The 27,180-nt window shown below is 41.7% G+C and overlaps 1 protein-coding gene across 1 annotated transcript in view; it reads left to right on the top strand.

Annotated features, from left to right (window-relative positions):
* PDE10A (phosphodiesterase 10A) overlaps positions 1 to 27,180 on the top strand; it is a gene marked incomplete at its 3' end in the record, with an annotated part of 141,805 nt that overhangs the window by 99,650 nt on the left and 14,975 nt on the right. The window contains exons 12-15 of the mRNA XM_081313442.1: positions 767 to 859; positions 5,785 to 5,971; positions 13,633 to 13,775; positions 16,510 to 16,593. Of these exons, the coding sequence (XP_081169568.1) occupies positions 767 to 859; positions 5,785 to 5,971; positions 13,633 to 13,775; positions 16,510 to 16,593 (507 nt within the window). The remainder of the gene's footprint in view (positions 1 to 766; positions 860 to 5,784; positions 5,972 to 13,632; positions 13,776 to 16,509; positions 16,594 to 27,180) is intronic.

Raw genomic sequence — 27,180 nt, 5'->3', positions numbered from 1 at the left:
CAAAATCTTTGTATTTTCCCAGGGATCAAACTAATGTTACATTTTTGACGGTTTTTTCTTCTTCTCAAATTCTACACGGAAAATGTGCATTGACCATGTTAACCCTCTTAGGAAACCTGGGAGCTTATTTAAGGTTTTCCATTCCAGAGTCTAGGGCTAGGGGTAGGCAACCTTGGCTCTTTTATGACTCATGGAGCATAGCTGGCTCAGGAATTCTGGAAGTTGAAGCCCACAAGTCATAAAAGAGCCAAGGTTGCCTACCTCTGGTAGGCAAAAGTGATATCCATACCTACAGTTTTAACAAAGTACAGACTTTTAATCTAAATATAGTCTGTGGAATCTGTTCAGGGAGGTGAAAACCTACTGGTTCCCATGTGAGTATTTGGACATTTCGCAAGGTGTTACAAATTTAGCACAGCATCAGTGACACTACATTGTGCAGAATATTATCCAGGAAATCTTTCAGGAAAGAGGTGACTCATGAGGGCACCTGACTCAGGGAAAATCAGCATTCTTAAGAGATCTTGATTATTTTAAAAGTACTTTGGGAGCAGATCCTGCTACAGTGAGATGTTAATGGTATTAGTGCCTAGCTCTTGACTTGATTAATTTGTGTATAGGATACCTCACCTTTTAGGAAATGGTTCTAACTTTGCCTTTTGTCCCAGCTTGTGAGTACTATCAAGTGATGAATGATATTCATCAGTTACAAGTGTTACTGTTTCATATCACCGTATTGCTTTAATATCTCTTTACATGTATGCAGATTTTCTATTGAAAAAGGAATAGCTGGTCAGGTGGCAAGAACTGGTGAAGTCCTCAACATACCTGATGCCTATGCAGATCCACGTTTTAACAGGTAGGAATTCATTAGGCTTTCAGCACACATTGGTATGCGTACAGTATTTGATGCATTTTTACACAGTTAATTTTTAAAACGACTTTAGTTTTTTAAGTAAGACAATTTCTCTTCTCTCTCAGAGGCATTTGTTATTTTTAGGGTGGTATCTCAAATTAAACATACTCTAACGTGCTCCTATTTACATATTGTATTCTATGGAGATTCCCAATCATCCAGATCATGATTGTTCCAAAGGTGCTTTTTTTTAAAAAAAAGAAGGCAACCGGACTTTCTTGTTTTTTTCCTTGAAAATGTTTTGCTTCTCATCCAAGAAGCTCCTTCTCATTTTCAGAAGTGAAGAAGTTTCTTGGATGAGAAGTGAAATGTTTTCAAGAAAAACAACAACAAGGAAGTCCAATTACCTTTTGAAAAACACTTTAGGGACTCATTGGCAAAGTTTTGTTCTGTTCCAGGCCAGGGCCTAAAGGGATGTTTGTTGTAGGAGAGCAAATCTGTTCTGTACCAGCCTGCTACCGGCCCTGCAGAAAAGGTAGGGACAACCCCTTTACAAACGGCAAGAGGCTGGAATTAAGCCTGCCAAATTTATTAACATAAAACAGCAAAACAAGACACCAACCATGAAACAGGAGCTATGAAACAGGAACTAATCAAGCGGTTGCCTTCAGCAAACCAGCCCTCCCACGCATTCCCCTTTTATACAGTTCAGGGCGTGGCTTCTCTCTGCCTCCTTCCGAGGTGCCCCATTGCCTTCCTCTGTTTACTCCTGATTGACTACCTCCTGCATCGGGCGTCCTTGAACAGGGCCAGCTGTGGGTCATCTTCATCCACGCTGTCAGGCTCACACAGCTGGGTCTCCGTCGTGACCACGTGGGAGGGGCCTGGCTGAGGGCTCTCATCCACAAGCTCTCCAACACTCTCAGCAAGCTCTCCAACACCCCCCTCCTCCTCCTCTGAATCGTCCGACCCAACTGCCGAAGCCGCAGGCTGACCCTGAATCACAACAAAATCAGCCATTTCTGTTAGAGAAACTTGGTTTTTTCATCCAGCCCATGCATTTGTAGTGCCATCCCAAGATTAAGAAATGTCTTCTATACCGAACAGAAATTTATGGTAGGAATGTTTCTGCTATTTCCAGTGTATCCAGTTTCCAGAAGAAATGTGGCTCAAACCAGGACTAACAAGTCTGTTCTTCAAGCTTGAAGATAGTTTTTTTCTTCTTCTTCTGATAGCAACGTTTATAGCTTTCTCCCCTCATAGGTGTGAGTGCATTCAGTTCTGGAAATATCCCGCCTGTAGGATTAGATGGAAAAGGCTAACAAGGGCTACCTTTGGAAGCAAGCTTTCTTCCTAGACACCTGAGTTTTCCTTCCCTTAATCAAGGGAAGAAAGTTTGGAGCTCTTGAAAGAAGCTGGGGGACATACATTAAAAGAAAGAGCATGTATGCAAACCAGAAGTAAAAAAAAAAGTAAGTGGAGAGAAACATTTTAATATTCATGTTTAACCACCATAATTTAAATTCCATTTTTCATGCTGTGGAGCATTATTGATTTGGCATATTTCATCTCTCCCCTAATGTTGGGAAATGCTGGATTTGAATTCAACTGGCCAAAAGCCTTAAGCTCCTGTAAAGAATTTCACCTTGTCTTTTTTTGGTCCTTCAGTTTGGAGGCCCACACAAGTAGAATGTCATGGTTCCAACAAATGAAACTCTTCAAAGAACTTTAAGGCATTGTTTACCTTAAAGAACCTTTATTCGAGTAGCATAGCTTCAGCACATACATGGTCGAAGCCAAAATCTGAATTCTCCTCCCCTTAGCACATAGTATCAAACATAGTGTTCCCTCCTCTAATTAACGGTCATAAATCACATTCTCCAATTAGTTTGAATTGCAGGTTTTCTCTCCTGTTCTCCAAACCCGCCATCTCTTATCATCTCTTATTTCAAAAGCCCCTGAGTTCATACACTTTTACAATGTTGTTATGTCTAACTAACTCCCATCGCATTCCTCCTCCTCCGCCAGTGTCATTTAATTCTAAGAATAAAGCATAGGAAAGAGAAAGGCTGCATCTTCATATGTTGTCAAAGCAAGAACATCCGACGTTAGCAGTGTTGACATAGAAATCATGCGTGAATTTGTGTCAGAGGAAGCACTCTTAGAACAACAGAATCCTTTAATCCTTTAATATTTAATGAAGAGTGCATTCATACCAACAATTGAGATTGTCGAAACATGGAGCAGCATTTGATAGTGATCTATTAGACAGAAGAGCACTCTTTTACTCCACTTCAGGCATTAAAGGAATAATAGAAAGAAAAATGGCATAGTTTTCTTTTTTTCCACAGAATTCCTCTTTATTTGATTATTGTACTAGTTTTCCTTCAGAATCGGCATTCTGTTATTTCTAGAGCCTTAAGAACCAGATACCAAGTCTCAATCATTCTGCAGCAAAATGTCCTTATACTTCTGAACTCTGCTTAATTGTTGTATCAAAGTGTTGAGCATTGTAGTTTAGCACTGATAGCAATGCCAGGTTCAAAAATATCTATGTGAATAACACCATCTGTATCCCAAAAAATCTGTAACCATAGATTTTTACCTGCCCAACCTGAGTTTTGAATTTTTGAAAGTGAAACTTTGTGATGATATTTCATGGACTGATCCTTCATTTCTGAGTCATAACAATAAGACTATGTTTTGTTAGCTTGCCACAATGCTGTGAAGAAATTCCTCACCTAAATTCTGATGATAATTGGTGGCAAATTTCAACTCTTTAAGCTTTTAACTCTTCCATCAGCATGTGAAGAACACAGCTTGGAGAAACCTTCAGATACTGAAGAATGTCAATAATGCATATCTCAGATGCTGACGAACATCAATAATGTGACTCTTGACAGAAATTTCCCTTTCAGTGATCTGCCACTTGTCTTCCATCAGTTCATCAAGAGTAATCTTGTCTTCTTTTTCATGGAACATCTCTGAAAAAGGAGGGACTCTGTATAGAAAGGACTCAAATTCTAACCCAAACTTTTAAACTAATCTGCTGTGATTTTCCTCTGGAAAAACAAATCCTCTATAGCAGGGGTGTCAAACTGTCAGCCCATGGGCTGGACACGCGCCCACCCCATTGCCGGCAACAGCAAAACCATCCCGATACATTGCACGATGTCACGTGATGTTGCGAGTTTGACATGTCTGCTCTATAGACATAGTTCTCTTCGGAATTAGAATACAGAATATTTCATTCACTTCTAGAGGAAATCATGGCTTATTCCTCCAGTTGTCTTGGAGGTAATTAAACATGCGATGTATTATCCTGGTTTTGGTTTTTGTCTTTTTACATCCCTGAGGTGAATGTCCTCATGCCTATAAGGGGAGAAAAAGAAATTCTTATGTTCTGAATTTCAGTTCTTCTCATAGGCAGGAAATCATTCTGCCCAGCTTGTGAGTCAACCTGATCCTCTCTAACCATTGATAGATACTATTGATTGAGGTGGCCAGTTCTTCTATTTTAGCGAGCAACTTATTTTTTTTAAAAAATTTTGTTGATTTGCCTATTATAATCTCCTACCTTGGCATTACCTTGGAGATCTAAAGAAGTCCTACCTCCTTAGGAAATGCTTCCTAGGCTTGCCTATTCAGCATCAGAGGCTGGACTTTTTCTGAACTAAATGCCCTCCCACAAGAGCAACATTTCCAGGTAAGAATTTCTTTTTTCCAGCACTGGATATAAAGTTGGAACCCTGATCAAAGTTAGAGAGCATATTGACCTAAGAACAGGAAGTGTTCGTGGGCATCGTTTTTAAGACACAGATTGTTTAAAAGAAACAGCTGTTTCCTTTAATGTAAATAATCCCCAGCTACCAATTTAAAAATAAAATATATTTATAGTTTTGCATTAAAACTGATGTATGTTTGTTGAAGATTGTTTTCTTTATGATTACATATGGAAACTGAATTGTCCCTTTAAAGTATTGTTACCAGGAGAATGAATGCTAAGTAACTGATTTTTGAAAAGCTCATTCGTTTGTATATGAAAAACATATGCAGTTAATAAGGTGGTTAAATAATAGGCTTTGACGTACAGTACGTTTAACCTCTGCTTAAGCTTGCCAATTTGTCATATTGTCATGTTACACGTCTAATAGAGTCATGAAACTGCTCTGAATATAGTTTTCTGCACAGAATGTAGTTTCTCACTAGGATAAGCCACTTGTTTACACCACTGCTTTGGCTTAATGAGTTATATTATTATTTTCCCCAAACACTTCCTCGGGTCAACTGCATCCCTAAGGGCCAGGGACAACTTAATATGTGTATCCCATACACTAATGGAGTTTCTTTATTAATTGGAAAATTTCTGTGGTGAAGTATACATTAGGATATTTCCGGATCAAATCAAAGCTGATAATAAAGTCAGGGTAACTTTAGATATTGTCCCAGTTTAATCCCTGTTTGAAGTACAGAAACAGTGCTGTTGACTTTGCAAGAATATAATGTGTACTTTAACAAATTAATGTATGTGAAATAGTTTGAATAGGAACAGAACAATCCTAAATTCATGTGTTTCTTTCCTTCACATCTTTGTCAATTGCCTTTATTTTCCTACATCTTGGAAAATATTGCTACCACGGTTGGCCTCCTTTACTAACTTTTGGAAAGGGATATTATGGTGAAAAATAAGAAGTGGAATGTTAGATCCACTGCAATAGCAACTGGTGGTAAAGATTTACCCTGACCTCTAAAGGGTGGCCTTTCTTTTGTGAAGAAAGGTTGACTGCACATGACACATATATGTGACTTTCCAAGAGGATATTGGCTTACTCACTATTCAGTACTATCGTTAATAAAGTGAACGCATTATTATAAAATGAATGACTGGTTTCCCTTTTCTTATTCTTTCCTTCCTTTCTATTTTCTAGGGAGGTAGATCTCTACACAGGCTATACAACAAGGAACATTTTATGCATGCCTATTGTGAGTCGAGGAAGTGTCATTGGTGTTGTGCAGATGGTGAACAAACTAACTGGAAGTGCCTTTTCTAAAACCGACGAGAACAATTTTAAAATGTTTGCAGTCTTTTGTGCTTTAGCATTACACTGCGCTAATGTAAGTTTTGTCCTACAAAAATAACAAGGTGAACCAAAATAACATTATTTTTAATATAATATATTGACCGCTAATAATTAGTACAATGAGTGATTACAAGTACTAAACTGATTCTGATATTGTGGGATTGTGTTAAGTTCTTGATTTCAAATATTTAAACATTTTTATTTTGTTGATGAGGTTAATGATGATGATTATATGCCAATAAGATGGTATTGACTCTTAGTTATCAATCAATTTTCTCCAGGATGATTTACCTCAAACCTAGTTATTCAGGTCTTCCAACAGTGCACCCATCATTGCTTTAATAGAATTCATCCATCTTGCTGGTTATAATTCTCTTCTCTTTCCTTCCATTTCTTAACCATGATAGACTTTCTGGGTAGTTAAGCTTTCACATAAAGTACCCAAAGTATGATAATTTGATTCTGATTATTTGTGCATCAAGTGGTAACTCTGGGTTGATTTTTCAATTACCCATTTGTTCATCTAATTTTGGCTATCCATAGTTTTCCCAGGAGTCTTCTCCAAAACCAAAGTTCAAAAACAGCAATCCTCTTTATATCTTACATTCTCCAAATCCAACTTTCACTTTCATAGAGTGTCACAGGGAAAAGCCCAATTCTGACCTTTGTAGGTGATGAGATTCCAGCATCTTAAAATCTTTTCCAAGGCCTTCATAACTACCCTACTAAGTGTTTGTGTACAGGTAGCCCTTGACTTACGACCACAATTTAGCCCAGAATAGTTATAAAGTGAATCACTGCAATTAAGTTAGTAACACAGTTGTTAAGTGAACCTGGCTTCCTCATCACTTTGCTTGTCAGAAAGTCACAAAAGGTGATCACATGACCCTGGGGATGTTGCAATGGTTGTAAGTGTGAAAAATGGTCATAAGTCACTTTTTTCCAGTACTATTGTAATTTCGAAGTCATTAAACAAATGGTTATAAATTGACAACTATCTGTACAGAATAACAGAATTACAGAGTTGGAAGAGACCTTGGACGTCTTCTAATCCAACTTTCTGCTCAAGCAGGGATACCTTATTCCATTTCATAATCATAATAGTAAAGTTGGAAGGGACCTTGGAGGTCATCTAGTCCAACCCTATGCTCAGGCAGGAAACTCTATACTATTTCAGACAAATGGCTGTCCAGTCTCTTCTTAAAAACTTCCAGTGTTGGAGCATTCACAGCTTCTGGAGGCAGGTTGTTCCACTGGTTAATTGTTCTAACTGTCAGGAAGTTTCTCCTTAGTTCTAGGTTGCATCTCTCCTTGATTAGTTTCCATCCGTTGCTTCTTGTCCTGCCTTCGGGCACTTTGGAGAATAGCTTGACTCCCTCTTCTTTGTGGCAGCCCCTGAGATATTGGAACACTGCTATCATGTCACCCCTAGTCCTTCTCTTCATTAAACTAGACATACCCAATTCCAGCAGCTGTTCCTTATATGTTTTAGCCTCCAGTCCCCTAATCATCTTTGTTGGTCTTCTCTGTACTCTTTCCAGAGTCTCAACATCTTTTTTACATCGTGGTGAGCAAAACTGGATGCAGTATTCCAAGTGTGGCCTTACCAAGGCATTGTATAGTGGTATTAATACTTCACGTGATCTTGATTCTATTCCTCTGTTAATGCAGCCTAGCACTGTGTTGGCTTTTTTGGCAGCTGCAGCACACTGCTGGCTCATATTTAAGTGATTGTCCACTAGGACTCCGAGATCCCTCTCACAGTTACTACTGCTATTCAGATGAATCGTTGTCCAATCTCTTCTTAGCAACTTCTAATGTTGGAGCACCCACAACTTCTGGAGGCAAGTCATTCCACTGAGTAATTGTTCTATCCCCCAGTATCTGTTTTTAAAGTTGTCTTTATATTTAAACTCAGCCTAAATTTTTCACTATCTCTATGACTTTCATTACCTATACGTAGCCTTCTCTCAGTCAACCTGAAAACATCCAGTTTGTTTTGTTGTGTCCTGTCTGGACTTTGGCTTCCTGATTTGTGCCTTGATTTCATATGAGGACAATGAGATGTTCTGGATATCTCGGTTTTCAAAGCACAATCCATCAAATGCCCTTAATGATCAATGATGTACATATTGACTTACTGATGTTCTTTGGCTTTCTCAATTATTCACTGTTCATCCGCAATAATTTACTGCTCCTTGGCTTTTCCTAAAACCATCTCCCCTTTCACGTTAGACTCTAGTCTGACTTGCATGATCCTAAGCATTATTTTAAAGGCATGGAAAATTAATAATATTTTGTAATACTTTGCACACTCTGATAAGTCTCCTAAGTAAACTCCCAACAGCTGGCCAGATTTGCTGATATACTTTGGTTGGAAGTTTTCAGATTTTCCTTTTGTTGCTTGCCATATATCTGCAGATATTCTATCAATTCCTGCAGCCTTCAGACTGGTAATAATAGAATACTGATCTAATGTTATCCTCTAGTATTACAGATTCTTATAAGTTGGAAGTATCTTCAATATCATTTCGGATTTTAACAGAATATCAGGATACATATTTCATCTTTGTCTGATCTTCTTCACTTACTATCTGTACATTTACATCCTTTGTATATCAATTAAGCTTGGAATCTCCTGAGCTCTGAGAACTTTGGGGAAACTTTCCTTGTTTTCCTTTCTGTTTTCAACAAGTATAATTGAATACGCATCTTGTTCGTTCTAACAGCTCTCTAAAATTCTTTGTAAAGTTCCTTTCTGAGATGTTTGCTTTCTTGTTTATGATTTCTTCTTGGCAATTTCCACCATTTGGTCTGACATCCAGTTTGCCCTCTTTTATTTCTTGGTTTTCCCTTTCATAATGCTTCTTAGCAATGTTTTGATTTCATTCCACAAGTACACTAGTTCCCTATCAATGAGGTCCAGGACTTCATACTAATTCCTAATGTTCTTGTAAATTGGGGGGTGGGGAGGTTGATGGTAAAGATCATATTGCAAAAACTGATTGGCTTTGTTCCTGTGCTTTAGTTTGGCTTGGAATTTGCACGTAATCTGTTCCACAATAATCTCTTGGCCATTTATTTGCAGTAACTGAACTTTTCCATCTCCTTGTACCAATAATATAGTCAATTTGATCTCTGTGTACCCCATCTGGTAATGTTTTGGTTGGTGGAAGACTATGTTATTACAACATAATAACATTTAACAGAAATTGGTAAATCATATTCTACTTCATTTCAGTTTTCTAGGCCATAGTTTTCTCTGTAATATTTCTAACTGTAATGGTGTAGTCTTCAGTTACAAACAAGACATCTTGTTTTCATGTTCTGTTGGTGTCAGATTGACTTTAAGTATAAAACCTGTCAACCTATTCTTCTTTTGCATCAGTGGTTGGGGCATAAATCTGGACAATAATTATATTAAGGGGTTGCCCATAAAGTCTAATTAATATTATTTGGCCATTGATTGCATAATAGCCAAATATTATTCCTAATGTGTCCTTCCTATCCTTTCTTCCTATGCTACAACCTTCCTATGCTACATCCTTCCTGACTTATAAAAGCAGTACCATTCCTTCTTTGATATTGTGTATTGAATGATGAACAGTATGATCTTCTGACTGAATGGATCCAATTTATATCCAGTTCAATTTGGTGGTACTTATCATGTCAAGGAGTTGTTGATTCATTCCATCTTCCACTGTGTTGAGCTTTTCCATGTTTGTGCTTTTTGCATTCTATGAACCCATTGTTTTGCAATTTCAGATTTTCTTTTCCTTCATGGCAACATCAAGTACTAGGCTCCCAAATGCTTTAATCTAGTCACATCATAATTACCAAAAATCTTCAGCTCTTTCTCAGTAACATGTTGATGAGCATTATCTGACCAGAGAGGCTTATCTAATAACACTACATCTTCAGTCACTTTATATTTTCTATTCATGTTACTTTATTGGGAGAATACTGTAATGGCGTGGTTTACAATGTCTTTTCCTTTGTGGTATAAGATAGTGCCTTGGCAATTCTCATTAAGTGATCATTCATTTCCAGCATTTTCCTATATTGCAGATCTCTAATGGTGCCTATTTGTTTTGGCTGGGTAGCTGGGATGATCTTCATACCTTGACCATGCTGGAATTATATGCTTTTGGTATATAATCCTGGGGTTGTTTAGTCATCCCTGTTAGGAACATGTCCCCACCATGATGAAGCAGCCCAGCAGGCTTGTGAAGGGGAAGCAAAACAAAACAAATTATTTCCTGTTAAATTATGTTTGATTGCTCTTCAGAAATGGCATGTTTGGATAGGTGTAACCAACAAGAATATTTATTTATTTATTTATTTATTAGTTTTTATAAACCGCCCTTCTCCCGAGGGACTCGGGGCGGTGTACAGAGGAAGGAAGGTATACAGATCGAACAATAAAAATAATAAGAAACACTAATGAACACAAACTGGGACCCCAATTAACGCTATCATGCCAGGCCAGCCTGCTGAAACAGGAAAGTTTTTAAGTCGCGACGGAAGGTACGGAGGTCAGGGGCCATCCGGATTTCTGTTGGTAAGGTGTTCCAGAGGGCTGGCGCACCCACTGAGAATGCCCTCCCCCTGGGGGCCACCAGCCGACATTCCTTGAGCGGTGGCACCCTGAGGAGGCCCTCTCTGTGGGAGCGCACAGGACGGTGGGGTGCTGACATCGGCAGAAGGTGCTCCCGAAGGTAGTCCGGACCCATGCCATGTAGGGCTTTGTAAGTCATCGTTAGCACCTTGAACTTCACACGGAAGGCAGCCGGAAGCCAGTGCAGCGCACGGAGGAGAGGTGTGATATGGGAGTATCGGGAGGCTCCCAAGAGTGTCCGTGCCGCCGCACTTTGCACCAGTTGAAGCTTCCGAGTGGATCTCAAGGGCAGCCCCATGTAGAGAGCGTTACAATAGTCTAGGCGAGATGTCACAAGGGCATGGGTGACTGTACGTAAGGAATCCAGGTCCAGATAAGGCCGTAGTTGGCGAATTAGTCGAACCCGGGAGAAGGCCCCCTTGGTCACAGCTCCAATGTGGTCTTCCAGGGAGAGCTGCGAGTCTAGGAGGACACCCAGGTTGCGGGCCCTATCAACAGGGGGAAGTAACTTGTCCCCAATGTTAAGCAGTGGGACGTTCTGAATCTCCTGGTTTCCCGGTACGTACAGCCATTCAGTCTTGTCCGGGTTCAGTTGAAGCCTGTTTCTCCCCATCCATTCCCGGACCGCTTTCAGGCAGCGGGACATCACGTCTAGGGCATCACTGATATTGTTTGGAGTTGAGATAAAAAGCTGGGTGTCATCAGCATACTGATGGTACCCTACTCCAAAACTGCGAATGATCTCACCCAGCGGTTTCATGTAGATGTTGAACAGGAGAGGCGAGAGGACCGACCCCTGAGGGACTCCGCAAGCGAGAGGCCTCGGGGTCGACCTCTGTCCCCCTGTCAGCACCGACTGCGAGCGACCCTGGAGAAAGGAGGAGAACCAACGCAGAACCGTGCCTCCCACTCCCAGTCCCCTGAGGCGTCGCAGCAAGATACCATGGTCGATGGTATCGAAAGCCGCCGAGAGGTCTAATAAGACTAGGACAGAGGAATGGCCCCTGTCCCGGGCTCTCCAGAGATCATTCATCAGAGCGACCAATGCCGTCTCCGTGCTGTAGCCCGGCCTGAAACCCGATTGGTACGGGTCTAGATAAACCGCTTCATCCAGGATCTGAGGAAGTTGGTGCGCCACCACGCTCTCAACAACCTTCGCAAGGAAGCGAAGATTGGAGACTGGACGAAAGTTATTCAAAGAGGATGGGTCCAAGGTGGGCTTCTTGAGGAGAGGTCTCACCACCGCCTCCTTCAAGGCGGTGGGGAAGTGACCCTCACTCAGAGAAGCAGAGATGACCGCTAGGAACCAGCCTCGTGTCGCCTCTCGAGCTGCATAGGCCAGCCAGGAAGGGCACGGGTCCAGTAAGCATGTGGAGGAGCTTAACCTTCTCATAATCCTGTCCACTTCCTTAGGAGTTACAGGATCAAATTCTTCCCAGATGACGTCGACAAGACTGTCCATGTCTTGTTCTTCCATCTCAGCCCAGTTGGAGTCCAGACCAGTTCGAATCCGAGCGATTTTATCCAGCAGATATTGACCAAATTCCTCGGCTCGACCCTGCAAGGGTTCCTCCCTCACCTCTTGGTTTAATAGGGAGCGAGTCACCCTGAACAAGGCAGCTGGGCGATTATCTGCGGACGCGATGAGGGTGGAAAAGTAGTTGGATTTTGCCACCCTTATCGCAGCGAGATAAGACCTGGTGAGGATTCTTAGTCGCAATCGGTCGGATTCGGATCGACTGGACCTCCAACGGCTCTCTAGGCCCCGTCTCCGACGCTTCATCTCCCGGAGCTCCTCGGTGAACCATGGGGCTCGCTGGGATCTGCGCCGGGTCAGAGGCCGCAAGGGTACAACTCGGTCCAGAGCCTCCGTGGCTGCCTTTTCCCAGGCTTCCACTAAGGCTTCCGCCGAGCTGTGAGCAGGGGGTGCATGCGAGTCCCTAAGCGCTGCCTGGAACTTATCAGGGTCCATTAGGCGCCTAGGGCGGTACCATCTGACTGGCACCGTGCACCCACGGTGGGGGGTGGCAAGGGGGAAGTCTAGCCGCAGGAGGTGGTGATCGGTCCATGACAGGGGCGTAACAGTTGTGGCACCCCCACCGACATCATCACGCCACCGTCCAGACAAGAACACCAAATCTGGGTTGTGGCCTCTCTCATGAGTCGGCCCAGAAATTATTTGCAACAGGTCCATGGCCGTCATGGAAGCCATGAACTCCCGAGCCAGTTCGGACGATCCTCCCAGGGACGGTAGATTAAAGTCGCCCAAGACCATGAGTCTTGGGAATTCAACCACCAACTCTGAGAGGACATCGAGTAGCTCGGGTAGGGCCGCCGCTGCACGATTAGGTGGTAGGTACGCCAGCAGCAGACCCAGCTGCGCCCCTGGGCCGAATCTCAGTAGGAGAGACTCACACCCGACCATCTGAGGGACGGTGGTCTCTCGCGGGCTAAGGGATTCCCTGATGATAACTGCCACTCCCCCGCCCCTCCCATGAGCCCGGGGCTGGTGCAGTACCTGGAAACCTGGTGGGCAGAGGTCAACCAGAGGAACACCCCCCTCTGGGCCCAGCCAGGTTTCCGTGATGCAGGCCAGGTCCGCATGCTCACTCTCCAATAGGTCACGAATGAGGTGAGCTTTGTTGGCTGCGGACCTTGCATTCAGGTAGACCAGCCTCAGCATGGGAGGGTGCGCACCTTTGCTCCCGGGTCCTCCGGGGGAGAACAGAGGGTCGGAGCGTCTCACCGCCTTTACAGAGCGGAGATGACACTCCCGGTGACGATACGGCCCTCTGTCTGTGCACCTTCTGCCATTCCCCACCATCCTAGGGATGGGACGTTCGTCAGTACGCCACTGGGTGTTATCGGCGACTGGCCCTCGTTGTACGCCGTCGCGAACGGCCGTGGGCCTGGCATGCGTTATGGTGGCTGGAAGGTGTGCCTTTCCCGCGCAACCATAGTCTCCTCCCTCCCCCCTCCCTAACCCCACAAAAAGAATAACTTTTTAGTTTGAAACCTTAGGAATTTAGTTCAAATAAGAGAAAATACAAATTACTTCCATGAAATCATTATTTCAGATGTATCACAGAATTCACCATTCAGAATGTATATATCGTGTAACTATGGAGAAGCTTTCATATCACAGTGTTTGTACAGCAGAAGAATGGAAAAATTTAATGGATTGCAAACTCCCACCACAACTCTGCAGAGAAATTGAACAGTATGTTTTTTATAGTATATTTTTGACATTGAAGTAAATCTTGGTAATTATTGTGAATTTTATTGTTAAAGGGCCAAATATTTTAATGTGGATGTCCTGTAATAGATACCTGCAATCAATTAGAGAAGGTGATTGGATCATTGTGGGCCAATTTAATCCTTTCCTCTAATCTTTTCCTAAGGAATATTCTTTCATGCACCTGAACACACACACAATACACACATCCAATTGTCCTATTATTATTTCAAATGGGTTGAAATATTGTATAAACATCAGTTTCACCTGTCTAGCTTCTTTTTTCAGTATTGAGATTTCCTTTAAGTCTATATTTCATTAGGAAATTAATGGCAAGGAAACTGTTGGTTATTATTAACTGGTTATTATTGTTATTATTTGTGTAAGCAGAACAGTTGATTTCAGATCTCTGCTGCATAGTATTGCAAGGCCCCAACCTCCCAGTCTGTGGACCAGCACTGGTCCACGGCCTGACAGCAACTGGGCCACGCAAACAAGCAAAGCCCTATTCACGGGATGCAGGCAACAGACAAAACCACACCCCGTCCGATCCACGGAAAAATCTTTCTCCACGGAATTGGTCCCTGGTGCCCAAAAGGTTGGGGGTCACTGCACTATTGTGTTTTTAATACATAGGATATTATTATTATTATTATTATTATTATTATTATTATTATTATTATTATTAAAGTTCAGGGAACTGGAATAGAACATCTGCTGTACACAAGAACATCGCAGGCACAAATAGTATCCACAAAATTGGCAGCTCTATCGTTCTGATCCTTAATGTGAGGTTATGGATAATGACATTACAAAACATGACTGAATAACAAGATAAATGTGAAGTGTTTGGATTACGTTATTTCATTTTACACTGTTTATGACACATATTTACTATTATTACCACCTAAATATGGTACATATTTGTTATAATCAAAAGTATATTTTATTATAATTAATTAATTAGTCACTCATGCGCTCATGACCTCTCGGATAGACTACTGCAATGCTCTCTACATGGGGCTGCCTTTGAGGACCACTCGGAGGCTCCAACTGGTGCAGAATGCGGTGGCGCGAGTTGTGATGGGGGTCTCCCGATACTCTCATATAACACCTCTGCTCCGCGAGCTGCATTGGCTTCCAGTTGCCCTCCGGGTGAGATTCAAGGTGCTGGTGATGACCTATAAAGCCCTAAATGGCATGGGTCCGGATTATTTACGGGAGCACCTTCTGCCGGCATCAACTTCCCATCATCCTGTGCGCTCCCACAGAGAGGGCCTCCTCAGGGTGCCGTCGGCCAGGGAATGCTGACTGGCGGCCCCCAGGGGGAGAGCATTCTCTGTGGGTGCGCCTGCCCTCTGGAACCAGCTCCCTGTTGAGCTCCAGATGGCTCCCGACCTTTGCTCCTTTTGCCGCGACCTGAAAACTTGGTTATTTGAGCTTGCCAGCCTGGACTGAGGGATTTTAAATTTTTAGAATGTGATTTACTTGTTGGGGCTAATTTAATTTAATTTATTTTTAACCTTGTATATTGTGTTTTAACTGCCCTGTACACCGCCCCAAGTCCTTCGGGAGAAGGGCGGTATATAAATCCAATAAAATAAATAAATAAATAAATAAATAAATAAATAAATAAATAAATAAATAAATAAATAAATAAATTATTGATTACGTATAACCAAGAGTGTCAATCCTTAGTGGCCTTCTAGAAAGACATTGTCCAGGATGATCTGTCTCCAACCTTGTGCTCCAGGACTTTAGACTACTGTAATTGAATGCACCTGTCTTGTGCTGGTTGTCCTCCTCTTCTCTGTCTTTCTACCGTTTCCACATTACAGACTTCTCCAAAGAAAGAAGTCTTTGCATGGATCCAAAGTGTGATAATTTAAACAAGTTATTTGCACTTTAACTAAGAGCACTGAATTGATTTTTGGATAATTGTTTTCTTGATTATTCATTATAATCAAGACAATGATTTATTATAATTACTATTTTTATTATTAACATAATTTATTCTAATTAAACATTCAGATTTCTAAATAGTTATTTGTCATACTTTATATGCAGCTTTTGTTTTTCTTTTTCAAAGCTTGGGAAGTTATGTTTTTCTTTACAATTTTTTTTTGGGGGGGAGGGAATACTCCATAAGAGTTTCCCTTGTGGGTAGTAGAGGGTTCTTTAAGTTCTGTTAGATGTCATAAAGAATACATTTTTCTCTATTCAGCTAAGGAATTTAGAAATATGTTTAAATAAACTTTATTTTTAAATCATTCTTTCAACAAACTTTGTCAGGGTACTTAACATATATTTAATTGGATCCAAGACACATTCATAATGTGTGTGATGGAAGTGGATTACTTCATTCCTTCATAGTCTGAAAATAGTACCCAAATTATTTGGGAGGTTGGTGATAGATGCTTTGAAGTGCCAATATTCTCTTTCCCCACACAAATGGTCTCATTCATTAAGTTCCAGCAATCCATTTTTGTTTTGTTTTTTTAAAGAACTAAAGTCATTAATGCATGAGATGATATGTATTTCTGTATATTTCTGGTAGAAGCCATTATGAATCAAATATGCATTATTGCTACTTGACAGAAGGGACTTTTTTCATGTTGCAAAGAACTCTGATCAATGAAATTAGCTTTGTATATTCTTACTTTTAGCAAATATGCAAGTAATTTTATTTCTTCTAATTTTATATTTCTTATTTTAACAGATTCCATTTTGATATTGGTCCTTATGAAGATTTTTGGCCAGCAATTTTCATCTATATGATTCATCAATGTTGTGGAGCAAGCTGGTATGATCTCTTTTTTAAAATTACACTTTTAAAATAGTTTTAAAGAAACATTTGTATTAACTTTTGGAGCTCTAATGTTATTTGCATTGGGTATATGGGATCAAAAAAATTCTATTTCCAGTTCTACTTTATCATTCCTGTTATATAAAAGTGTGAATTCTGTTTTTCTGTCAGAAAACAGTTATCTTCAAGTCTGAAAAAAATTGTATCATATCGAATTGTGTTTTTAGTTCACAGGAGTGACTGGATTAAGGGTTATTTTCATGTAGAAGCAATGATTTAAAAAAAAAATTAGATAAGGTGACCCGAGTTATGCATATCTTCTTGTGTAGTTGAATGATTAAATTAGTTTGAAACATTAGTCTTTTTTTGGGGGGGCTATATTGCCTGTGCACCAACAGCTCCCCTCTCCTAAATGTCTTTCATTGCAATGCTGATGGCCATGGTATTTTTGGCTGATGGAAGCTCTGGTTCAAAACCTCTGGAAGGCTTTATGTTGGAAAAGTCAGCCAGCGTAGCTCAATCATCTGGGATGCAAACAGGTTGGATGAAGTCATGGTTAACTTCCTTCTTGGGGCTGCAGAGTATCTCTGTTCTTGTATGCCTCATTGTGCTATTGACTTTGGCAACTGGGAGGTTTATGTTCAGAATTCTCTAATCTAGTACTAGAATTTGAATGAAGAATAATTAAGATGAACAAGGAGACACTCCTTTGGATCGACGAACATGAGTGAGAAAAATAGGATATGGGCTATAAAGACTAATAACTAATAAAGCTTGGGGCTTTTGAGAAAAGAAAAATAGTTCCACTGATATTTTATATTGAAAGTGGAGGAAATGACCTTTTCTCTATTTTTCTCAAAGATGGAAGAATAAAGACAAACATCAAGGTCAGAAAAAATTACTTACAAATTCAGAGATATGCAGTTGGATTCTCGGTGATAGAGTTGGGCACATTCTTGATTTTCCCAGTAGATGCGCTATATGTTCAAAGTATTGGGTACTTATAGGCAGGGCAGTAAAACTGCAGCACTGAGATGTCACTATAAGAATAAATTGTCATGGTGATTTTATATACATAAAAGCCAATTGACAGATTGCATTGCAATAAACATGCAACCAACTTTACCCTAAATGTTTTACATTTAAATACATTAGACATGATCCAGCTGTCCAAGATCATGTTTGGGAACTCTGATACACACATGGATGGATCTCTGAACTAGAGGTGTAAAAATGTTCCAAAAGTGTTTGAAGAGGTGCAGAGAAAAGTTACATTTTCCCCCTATGATTTGGGGAGAAACAGAAATCTTTGAAGATTTTTAAATTAAATTCTAAGTTTATTTCTCTAAGAAATGAAATGCATTATGTCTATATTAGCAGATTAAATCATTATTTTATTGTATCTGACATTTAAAGGTACATTTTTGTACAGCCCAAAGCAGTGGGTGTATGAAGTGCTATCTTTTAATGAATTAAAATTTGACTTTCTACTCGCGGAAGCATTTTCAACCTGGTAGATATGTTTGTTAATTGAAGGAAAGTGATTTTCATAGATCAGACCTGCAGAGAGGTCTCACTGACAATGCAATAAATAGCAGTAGGGTGTAAGATGAATACATACTAAATGTCACAATCAAGTAGCTGGCATTGTGTACAGGAACATCTGCACAGTGTGTAGGTTAGACCCTCCCAAATCCTAATGGGAGATTCCTCAGAAAGTCATGGAGAACAATAGGACTAAGATTCTGTGGAAGTTGACAGTTACTAACCAATCAGCCAGAGATTGAAGTAGTAGACAAGGGGCAGAGGATAGTGATGTTGATAGATGTAGCTGCACCAAGTAACCACCACAACAGAAAGGAAGCTGGAGAAGTACCAGGGCCTGAAGGAAAAACTGGAGAGAATGTGGAAAATAAAGACCAAAGTGGTTCCAATGGTGGTAGGTGTAATGTATTGGGATTTTACTTGAACTGTTCACGTGTCTGTTTGAATGCTGCTTAATGTTGCTCAATTGGTGTGTCTGTGTAATAGTCACTGACTAGCCAGACTTGCTGTCTCCAAGAAGATCATTGGATGATTTGGGGTGGGAATGGGTTATTTTAAACCTATTGGCCGCTGCCTAGTGGCCAACCATATAAGAAGCTGTGCAGAAGCCTCTGTTTCAGTTCTGTTCCTGTTTGCCTCAATAAAGCAATGTTCCTGTTTGCAACCTCTCATCTCGCTTACTGCCTCCAAAGAACTCACTACACAACACTGGCGACAAAGGTGGGATGCTGCTTCTTCAAAAGAGCTGAAAGTCACTAGGGTGAGGCCAGCACAGCACCTGGCAGGGACCATGTTCCCCCCCTGGTCGGCCTAGCAAGCCACGCTAGCGACCACCCACCTGTGGTCCAGTCCCAGCCCTACAACGAAGAAGCAGCAAGAGGCAAAACGAGACCAAGCCGCGAAGACCTTCACCATGTCGAAGGTTGGAAAGCTCGAGGAATTTGATGTCACTCACCCAGAGAGATAGCCGTCCTACATTTCAAGAGTAGAGAACTACCTCTGCGCCAACCAAGTCACCGAAGATGGCCTGAAGGCTGCAACACTTCTCTGTGTCTGCGGGCCTGCAACATTCGACATTGTGGAGAACTTAGTTGCACCAGCGCAGCTGGAGTTTGTTACTTACGCGGACCTGAAGAAATGGCTCAGTGACCATTTCCAACTGAAGCTGTCAGTGATAGCATGGAGGTATGCCTTCGAGCAATGAGTACAACAACCCAGCGAGACATCCACAGATTTTATTGCAGCGTTGAGACAAGTTTCACTCCTGTGCCAATTTTTGGACTTGGAAGAAAGGCTTCAAGACCAACTTATCTGTGGACTAAGGAGCAGAGAGCTTCAACAAAAACTTTTCACAAGAGACTCCTGCTCCAGGAAGCACTAAAAGAAGTCATGGCAGACGAAGCCGCTGCCGCGGCTGTGAACATGTTGAAGCCTGCCAAAAGTACTCCTCACGAGGAAGCCATCCATCATGAGGATGCTGAGCATTTGGAAGACGTCGACTCTGACCACAAAGTCGACAAGATCCAACGGCACCATGACAAGGAACTGAAGCCCCCTTACAAGGCAGTTCCCTTCCTTCGGTGTTTGGGCAGTGGCAGCCACCACCAGCGAGTGGAGTGCTGGTTCTGGACAGCCATGTGTTGGGCCTGTGGGAAATCCGGCCACATTGCAGCAGTCTGTAGAGGTCACCAGAAGGACTGCCAATTAGACAATCTGATCAGGAGAGGTACCGGGGCCCTGGGGCAGCATAGAATAGGGTTCTGCTCCAGTCGTTGGAGTGTTTGCCGCACTGGAGCTCTCCACCCCCTTAACCCAAAACTTTGGCTTCAAGTCGAGCTGCAAGACATTCCTTGCAGGATGGAACTGGACACTGGTTCAGCTGTATCCATTATTTCCCTGGAGACCTTCCAGTTCGTGTGCAATTGCAGCAAGAGATGGGCCAAGCTTAGACCATCCAACATCATTCTCACTGACTTCCAGAATTCCTGAGTAGCTGTCAAAAGCGAGGCCACCTTGGTCGTCAAATTCAAGGGGTTTTTGGGTCCCCTAGATGTAATTGTGGTGGAGGGCCAGAGAACGAGCTTAATAGGGCTTGGTTTGATGCACTGGGCATTCAAATAACCAGGATCCACCGGACACAAGCGGTCAACTTAGCAGCAGTTTGCGAGGAATTTGCAGATGTTTTTGACACAAGCCTGGGAGAGTACAAGGGCCCTCCGGTAGTCTTTAAGCTTAATCCTGCCATAATGCCTATTAGGATCAAGCCCCACAGAGTGCCATTTGCACTAAAACACAAAATCGATGCAGAGCTGGATAAGCTAGTCAATCAGGGCATACTACAGCCTGTAGATGGGGGTGAGTGAGAAACTCCCATTGTCATGCCACTTAAGGCCAACAGTGAGGTCAGGATTTGCACTGATTACAAGTGCAGCATTAATCAGGCACTACAGCAGCACGTGTACCTGGTGCCAGTCGTTAGCCACATTTTGGTATCGCTGCAAGGGGGTACCGTATTTGCTAAGTTAGATTTGGCACAGGCCTATCAGCAGTTACCTGTGGATAAGATCACAGTGGCTGCACAAACAATTGTGACACATGGGGGGCTTTTAAAGTCAAACACCTCCAATTCAGGGTTAGTGTAGCCTCAGGAATCTTCCAGGGAGTTATGGAGCGTATGCTCAAGGGCATTCTGGGGGTTTTCCCCTATTTTGACGATGTGCTCATCGCCAGTGAGTCCACTGAGGTGCTTGCAAGGAGGCCCAAAGCTGCCCTTCAACGGTTCCACACAGCAGGACTCAAATTGAAAAGGAACAAGTGTAACATTGGGGTCCCTTCCACTGAGTTCCTGGGCTTTCGTATTGATGCTGAAGGCATCCATCCTGCAGAGTCCAAGCTGAAGGCAATTCAGCTGGCACCAAGCCCCAGGTCAAGTGGAGAGCTTCAGGCATTCCTGGGTCTCTTTAATTTTTACCATATGTTCCTTCCTATCAAGGCTGCAGTGGCAGAGCTGTTACACTGGCTCTTAGACAAAAACACCCCATGGAAGTGGACCAAGGTTCACAAAAATAGTTTTAGGGCAGTAAAATCATTACTGTCCTCCAATTCCGTGCTTACGCACTTTAATGAAACATTGTCTGTATGCATTGCGTGTGACATATCCGCTTATGGGGTGGGGGCTGTACTAAGCCATTTGTCTAGTGATGGGACTCAAGTTCCCATTGCCTATTATTCAAGGACATTGTCCTCAGCTGAGCAGAATTACGCTCAGATTGACAAAGAGGCCTTGGCCATTGTGGCTGGGGTGAAGAAATTCCATGATTACTTGTATGGTAGGAAATTCATGGTCTTCACAGACCACAAACCACTGTTGGGGTTATTTACTACAGATAGGCAGATGCCTCAAATACTGTCACCTAGAATGTTAAGATAGTCCATTTTTATGTCAGCCTACAGCTACAGGCTGGTTCACAAACCCAGCAAAGACATGGGCCATGCAGATGGCCTTAGCAGGTTGCCATTGCCACAGGTGGAGCCAGATCCGGCTCCAGCAGCTTGCATCTTGTCAATTCAGGATTTGCCTGAGTTTCCCCTCCATGCTGGGGAAGTGGCTGCAGAAACTGCTGCAGACAAAGTTTTAAGTAGAGTTTTGTCATGGATTCACACCAGGTGGCTTGAAAATAGCCCTGGACCAGAGTTCCAGAGCTACGTCACTGGTAGACACGAGCTTTCAGCTCACAAAGGCTGCATTTTATGGGGGAGCAGGGTTATTGTCCCCAGTTCATTAAGGCACCATGTGCTTCAGTCTCTGCATGAGGGCCATCCGGGCATAGTCCGGATGAAGGCATTGGCACGGAGCTACCTATGGTGGCCAGGGTTAGATAAGGCTATCGAAGCCCAAGTATACGGGTGTTACACGTGTCAACAGTCCAGACCAGAAATGCCACAGGCCCCTGTCCACCAATGGGATGAGACTCATACACTGTGGTCAAGGATTCACATTGACTTGGCTGGGCCCTTTCAGGGACAGCTGTTTTTGTAGTGGTCGACAGCCACACTAAATGGTTGGAAGTAATTCCTATATCTACTATGAATACTGCTAGGACCATCCAGGTGCTTAGAAAGCTTTTTGCCACACACGGGGTGCTGGATGTTGTAGTCTCGGGCAACGGGGCCCATTTCACAGCGGCAGAATTTCAAGCCTTCTTGAGGACTAACCTCATAAGGCATGCAACATTGTCTCCCTTTGACCCCACGACTAATGGGCAGGCTGAACGTATGGTGCGCACAACAAAAGAGTCACTCAAGCGCATTATGACCAGGCATTGGCACCATAGCTGGCTGATTTTTTGCTTTGCCAGCACACTACGCCTTACACAGCAACAGACAAGAGCCTAGCAGAGCTTCGCTGGGGAAGAAGGCTCATCACAAAACTGGACAGGTTGCATCCTGACTGGGTGGCAGCAGACACCGCATGCCTAAAGGCTCCAAGGAGGTTGACAGTGGGTGATGGGGTGTGGGCCTGGAATTATGGGCATGGGAACTTGTGGGTGCCAGGTAAAATTGTCAAAATTTCTGGACCTCTTTCTTACGAGGTAGCTCTAGTCAGTGGGTGAGTCATTCGCCGCCATATTGATCAGCAGCAGAAGCATTTTGCAGAACAGCCACTAAGTGAGGACCTCATGGCAGGTTCGCAATTAGAGTCAGAAACTGGCAGCCAAACAGGGCAGTTCATACGCTCTGAGGACTCAATCAGTCAGTACAATGGAGAGGTGGTCATAGATGGAGTAAGTCCGGGAGTGCAACATGGGTCTCCAGATGGGGAAAGTCAACCTGAACACAGCAGCAGCTTGGCTGACACAACTACTTCATTGGACTTTGGTTTGGGCCGACCAGGAATGGCCGGCCAAAGGGACTCGAGTCAATCCGACTCATGTGAATCTAAGAACTCAGGTCTACCCAGCCCGGCGGGAAAGCTGGTAGACTGGAAGTTGCCTGGATCCCCCAGGCACTCAGAACAGTCGTGTAGACCACCACAATATTTACAAGATTATATTCTTAAATAATGTATGTACATTCTAGGGGGGAGGGGTGTAATGTATTGGGATTTTACTTGAAGTGTTCACGTGTCTGTTTGAATGCTGCTTAAGGTTGCTCAACTGGTATGTCTGTGTAACGGTCACTGACTAGCCAGACTTGCTGTCTCCAAGAAGATCATTAGATGATTTGGGGCAGGAATGGGTTCCTTTAAACCTATTGGCCGCCGCCTAGTGTCCAACCTTATAAGTAGCTACGCAGAAGTCTCTGTTTCAGTTCTGTTTCTGTTTGCCTCAATAAAGCAATGTTTCTGTTTCCAACTTCTCGTCTCGCTCACTGCCTCCAAAAAACTAACTATACAATAGTAGGAGCATTCAGGGCTGTGACTCCTAAACTGGGAGAATGGCTTCAACAGTTCCCAGGAACAACATTAGAGCTCTCTGTTCAGAAGGTGCATTTTTAGGGAACAGCTAATAAATATCCTGTGCAAAACTGTTAGATTTCCAGGCCTCTGGTATGGCCCCCGACCTTCGCTCCTTCCGGAGTGATCTAAAAACTTATTTATTTGAGCAATCTGACCTGGTTTGATGGGTTAGGGTTGGGGTTTTAATATGTTTTTTAATTACTGTTTTAAACTTGGGCATAATTTTTAATCGTTTTTTAACTTTTGTATTCCGTTTTTATATTTATTGCCCTGTACACCGCCCTGAGTCCTTCGGGAGGGCGGTATAAAAATATAATAAATATAATATAATATATAGGACTTAAGATTAAGGAAGACATATACCCTACATAGTGGTGAGAAGGGAATATATATAAAATGCACATATATATGCATGCAGTGCTTATGAGTAAATACTAGATCTTCTTAAATGGCGACTTAAATTTCAAAGGCCCTTTAAAGGAGTAACCAGAATTAAAACAATATGGTAAAAGTCTGCCTTAATAGGCTTTTATATTGAGAATGTTTATACTTAAAAAAAAAACTTTTCAAATTTCCATTTTTTTAAATTAGGAAAATGGAAAAAAAGAAGTCAAGAAAATTCCCCCCACTGTTTTTCCTCAGGCTTTCATATCTCTAGTTTAAGCAAGAACTGCTCCATTTATTCAGTATCAAGAGAAAGTAAACGGAACAATTCCAGGTTGTGCAGATCTCCATGTGTGCTTCAGAGCCCTGCAGAGCTTTTGATTGAGAGTTATTTTAAAGGGTTTTCACCCCCCCATATATTTTTCATAGTATGACTATACATGTGCATGCATCTGTTACTATGTCTTTAGTGCTTATAATCAGAAAAAAATGTATAAGGGGTAATTTTGGGGGTAAATATTACTCCACTTGACAGAACCCAGATGTGGTCTCTGAGAGGCATGTATTATCATGGGTTTCTGTCTAAATAGAGTCCATTGGGACTGAGTCTACAGATAGGTTGCATAGATTAAATTATTTTTGCAAACAGAAATGTTATTGCATTAGCATTTTTAATTAAACTGAGGATATTGAGAATAAATTGCCTGAAATGGTGTGTAGGGTTTCCTGCCTGAGCAGGGGGTTGGACTAGAGGACCTCAAAGATCCCTCCCAACTCTATTACTGTTATTAAATATCTCAATAGGGCAGGAACTTATACATATAGGAATTTTTTCATGTTTAGAACCATCTACAGTAGTTTCCAAGGGATGCGGTGGCCCAGTGGGTTAGGACGCTGAGCTTGTCGATCAGAAGGTCGGCAGTTTGGCGGGTCGAATCCCGAGTGCTGCATAACAGAGTGAGCGCCTGTTACTCGTCCCAGCTTCTGCCAACCTAGCAGTTCGAAAGCACGTAAAAATGCAAGTAGAAAAAAAAGGACCACTACGGTGGGAAGGTAACAGCGTTCCGTGCGCCTTTGGTGTCTAGTCATGCTGGCCACATGACCACGGAGAAGTCCTTGGACAAGCACTGGCTCTTTGGCTTTGAAACGGAGATGAGCACCAGCCCCTAGAGTTGGAAACGACTAGCACGCATGTGTGGGGGAAACTTTACCTTTACCTTTACAGTAGTTTACCAAATAGAGGGAGGTGCAGAGGGAAAAATCTTCCTCTCTAGACCAGATCTGTCTCTGTAGCCACATTACACAAACTTCCACCCCTAATTTGCTCTTCCTATCCAGGAACAAGCAATGTTTGAAACAGAATTCTGATCTGTATCACTTGATCATGCAGTTAGATTTTTTTTAAAAAAAGTTTTCTATGGAAAATTTTAGGAAACCCATACTTATATAAAACTGATGAAATGATCAATTCACATCCTCTGTTTTGAGAAAGCTGGGATCCCCATTGAACCTTTCTGATTCTGAAAGCTTTAGCGATGGTCTATGGATTTCTTAACTGGAAGAGGAGGTATTTTAATGCCCCATTACGTCTAATTTTTGAAATTATTATCATCAGTAAAACTGCCTATCAGGAAATGATCATACACTTGAAATTCTTTTTTCTGTTTACTTTGGAAAGCCAGAGGATTCTACTTATGAATGTCTTCAAAGAAATTGACTTCATTGAAAATATTCAGATGTTTTTCAACATATTAGAATGAATTTATAAACAATCCTCTCTGAAAAGACAGATACTTGTAGGATTACCATTTTAGCCTATATACAGTATCTATAATAAAAGCTCACTTTCTCCTCAAATACACTTATATAAATATTTAATAAGGTTTATGTGGGGATTTTGCTTTTTTTAAAAAAATGCAGGCATTTACTTTCTGCACTTTAATTTTCTATACTTTAAATCAGTGTACATTTTTTAAAAATAATGTGACTTTCAATGTCAGAAAGACCTATAATTTGACTGAAAGGGCTAGAGATTCAAAGGTATAATTCTAGTTTTTGCTTACTTTGATTGGGTTAAAAATTTCAGCTTTGATTTAATTGAACATTAAAGTAAACTCTGTTGATTAATGTAAGCATACATCCTTGGAAATACATTCCAGTGACATCAGAAGATGTCTAAATGCATTTAATTGAGGCATTACTATATAAATAGCAATAACATTACCACACATTTTAAATTATTTGAAAAGATTAAGCAAACCAAGTTTTAGCTTTGATTTTTAAAAAGTGTTCAACAGTTAATTCTTAGCTTGAATTGTAAGCATAGTGGCAAGGCAGTTCTCTTTCCTGCGATGTAAGTCTGCCCCATTTTGCACATGCAGGACGAACAGATGTCGAAAAGCTAACAACAGAGAAGATGGCAGTGCTATGATGTCAGCATTGAGCCTTTATATGGAATCTGATATTATGGAGGAAGGGTAATTAGAGCATTTAGCCTGGACACAGCTTTGAAGAGATGCAGTATGTGTGTGTACATGTGTCTGTGTGTGTGGCTGGGTGGGGGAAATGTGAAAATACGATTGGCTGTAGGAACCAAATTCTTGGAAAGTAGGGCTCCATCTAGCATTGTTACTTGTGACCATCTCTTAAAATGCTTACCCTAAAAAAAAAAAGAAAAAGAAAAAAAAGAAAAAAAAGAAATGCTTTCTTTTTCAGGGTTCAAATTTCAGGGTTATAATTGAAAGCTCTGTAGGACTCTGACATGGATATGCGGTTCTGCTGCTCCATTCTCATGAGTGAGTTAGAATGTACTTCTCAAAATATTTCAGTGGCACGTGTAAAAGAGAAGAAAATCGGCTCTTTTTGTCTTTATTTCCGCACTTCTCACACATGTGTGGTGAAATTGCTTGGGAGTAAAAAGTATATGTTTGCTTCCTTAGAAAACTAGAGCAAGCATACACAGGTATATTTCTAGTAGATACAGATGGCAAAGTAAAGCATAGATTCTCAAAACTTCCTTTGCTTTCACTAATCCATCTCCCACAAAGGTATTAAAGACAGCCTATTTTCATTATACAAACAGATTAATGATGGTGCAAGTTTTATTTCCTTGCCTTTTTTTTTTACGTAGCATCCAATGTCTCCTTTTCTGTTGATTTGCTGTCAGGTTAGGCATTATCCAGCATGACTTAATTTCT

This window comes from Vipera berus (genome assembly GCF_964194415.1).
Source record: "Vipera berus genome assembly, chromosome: 1".
NCBI lineage: Eukaryota > Metazoa > Chordata > Lepidosauria > Squamata > Viperidae > Vipera > Vipera berus.
This window is presented reverse-complemented; position numbering and strand designations above follow the sequence as displayed.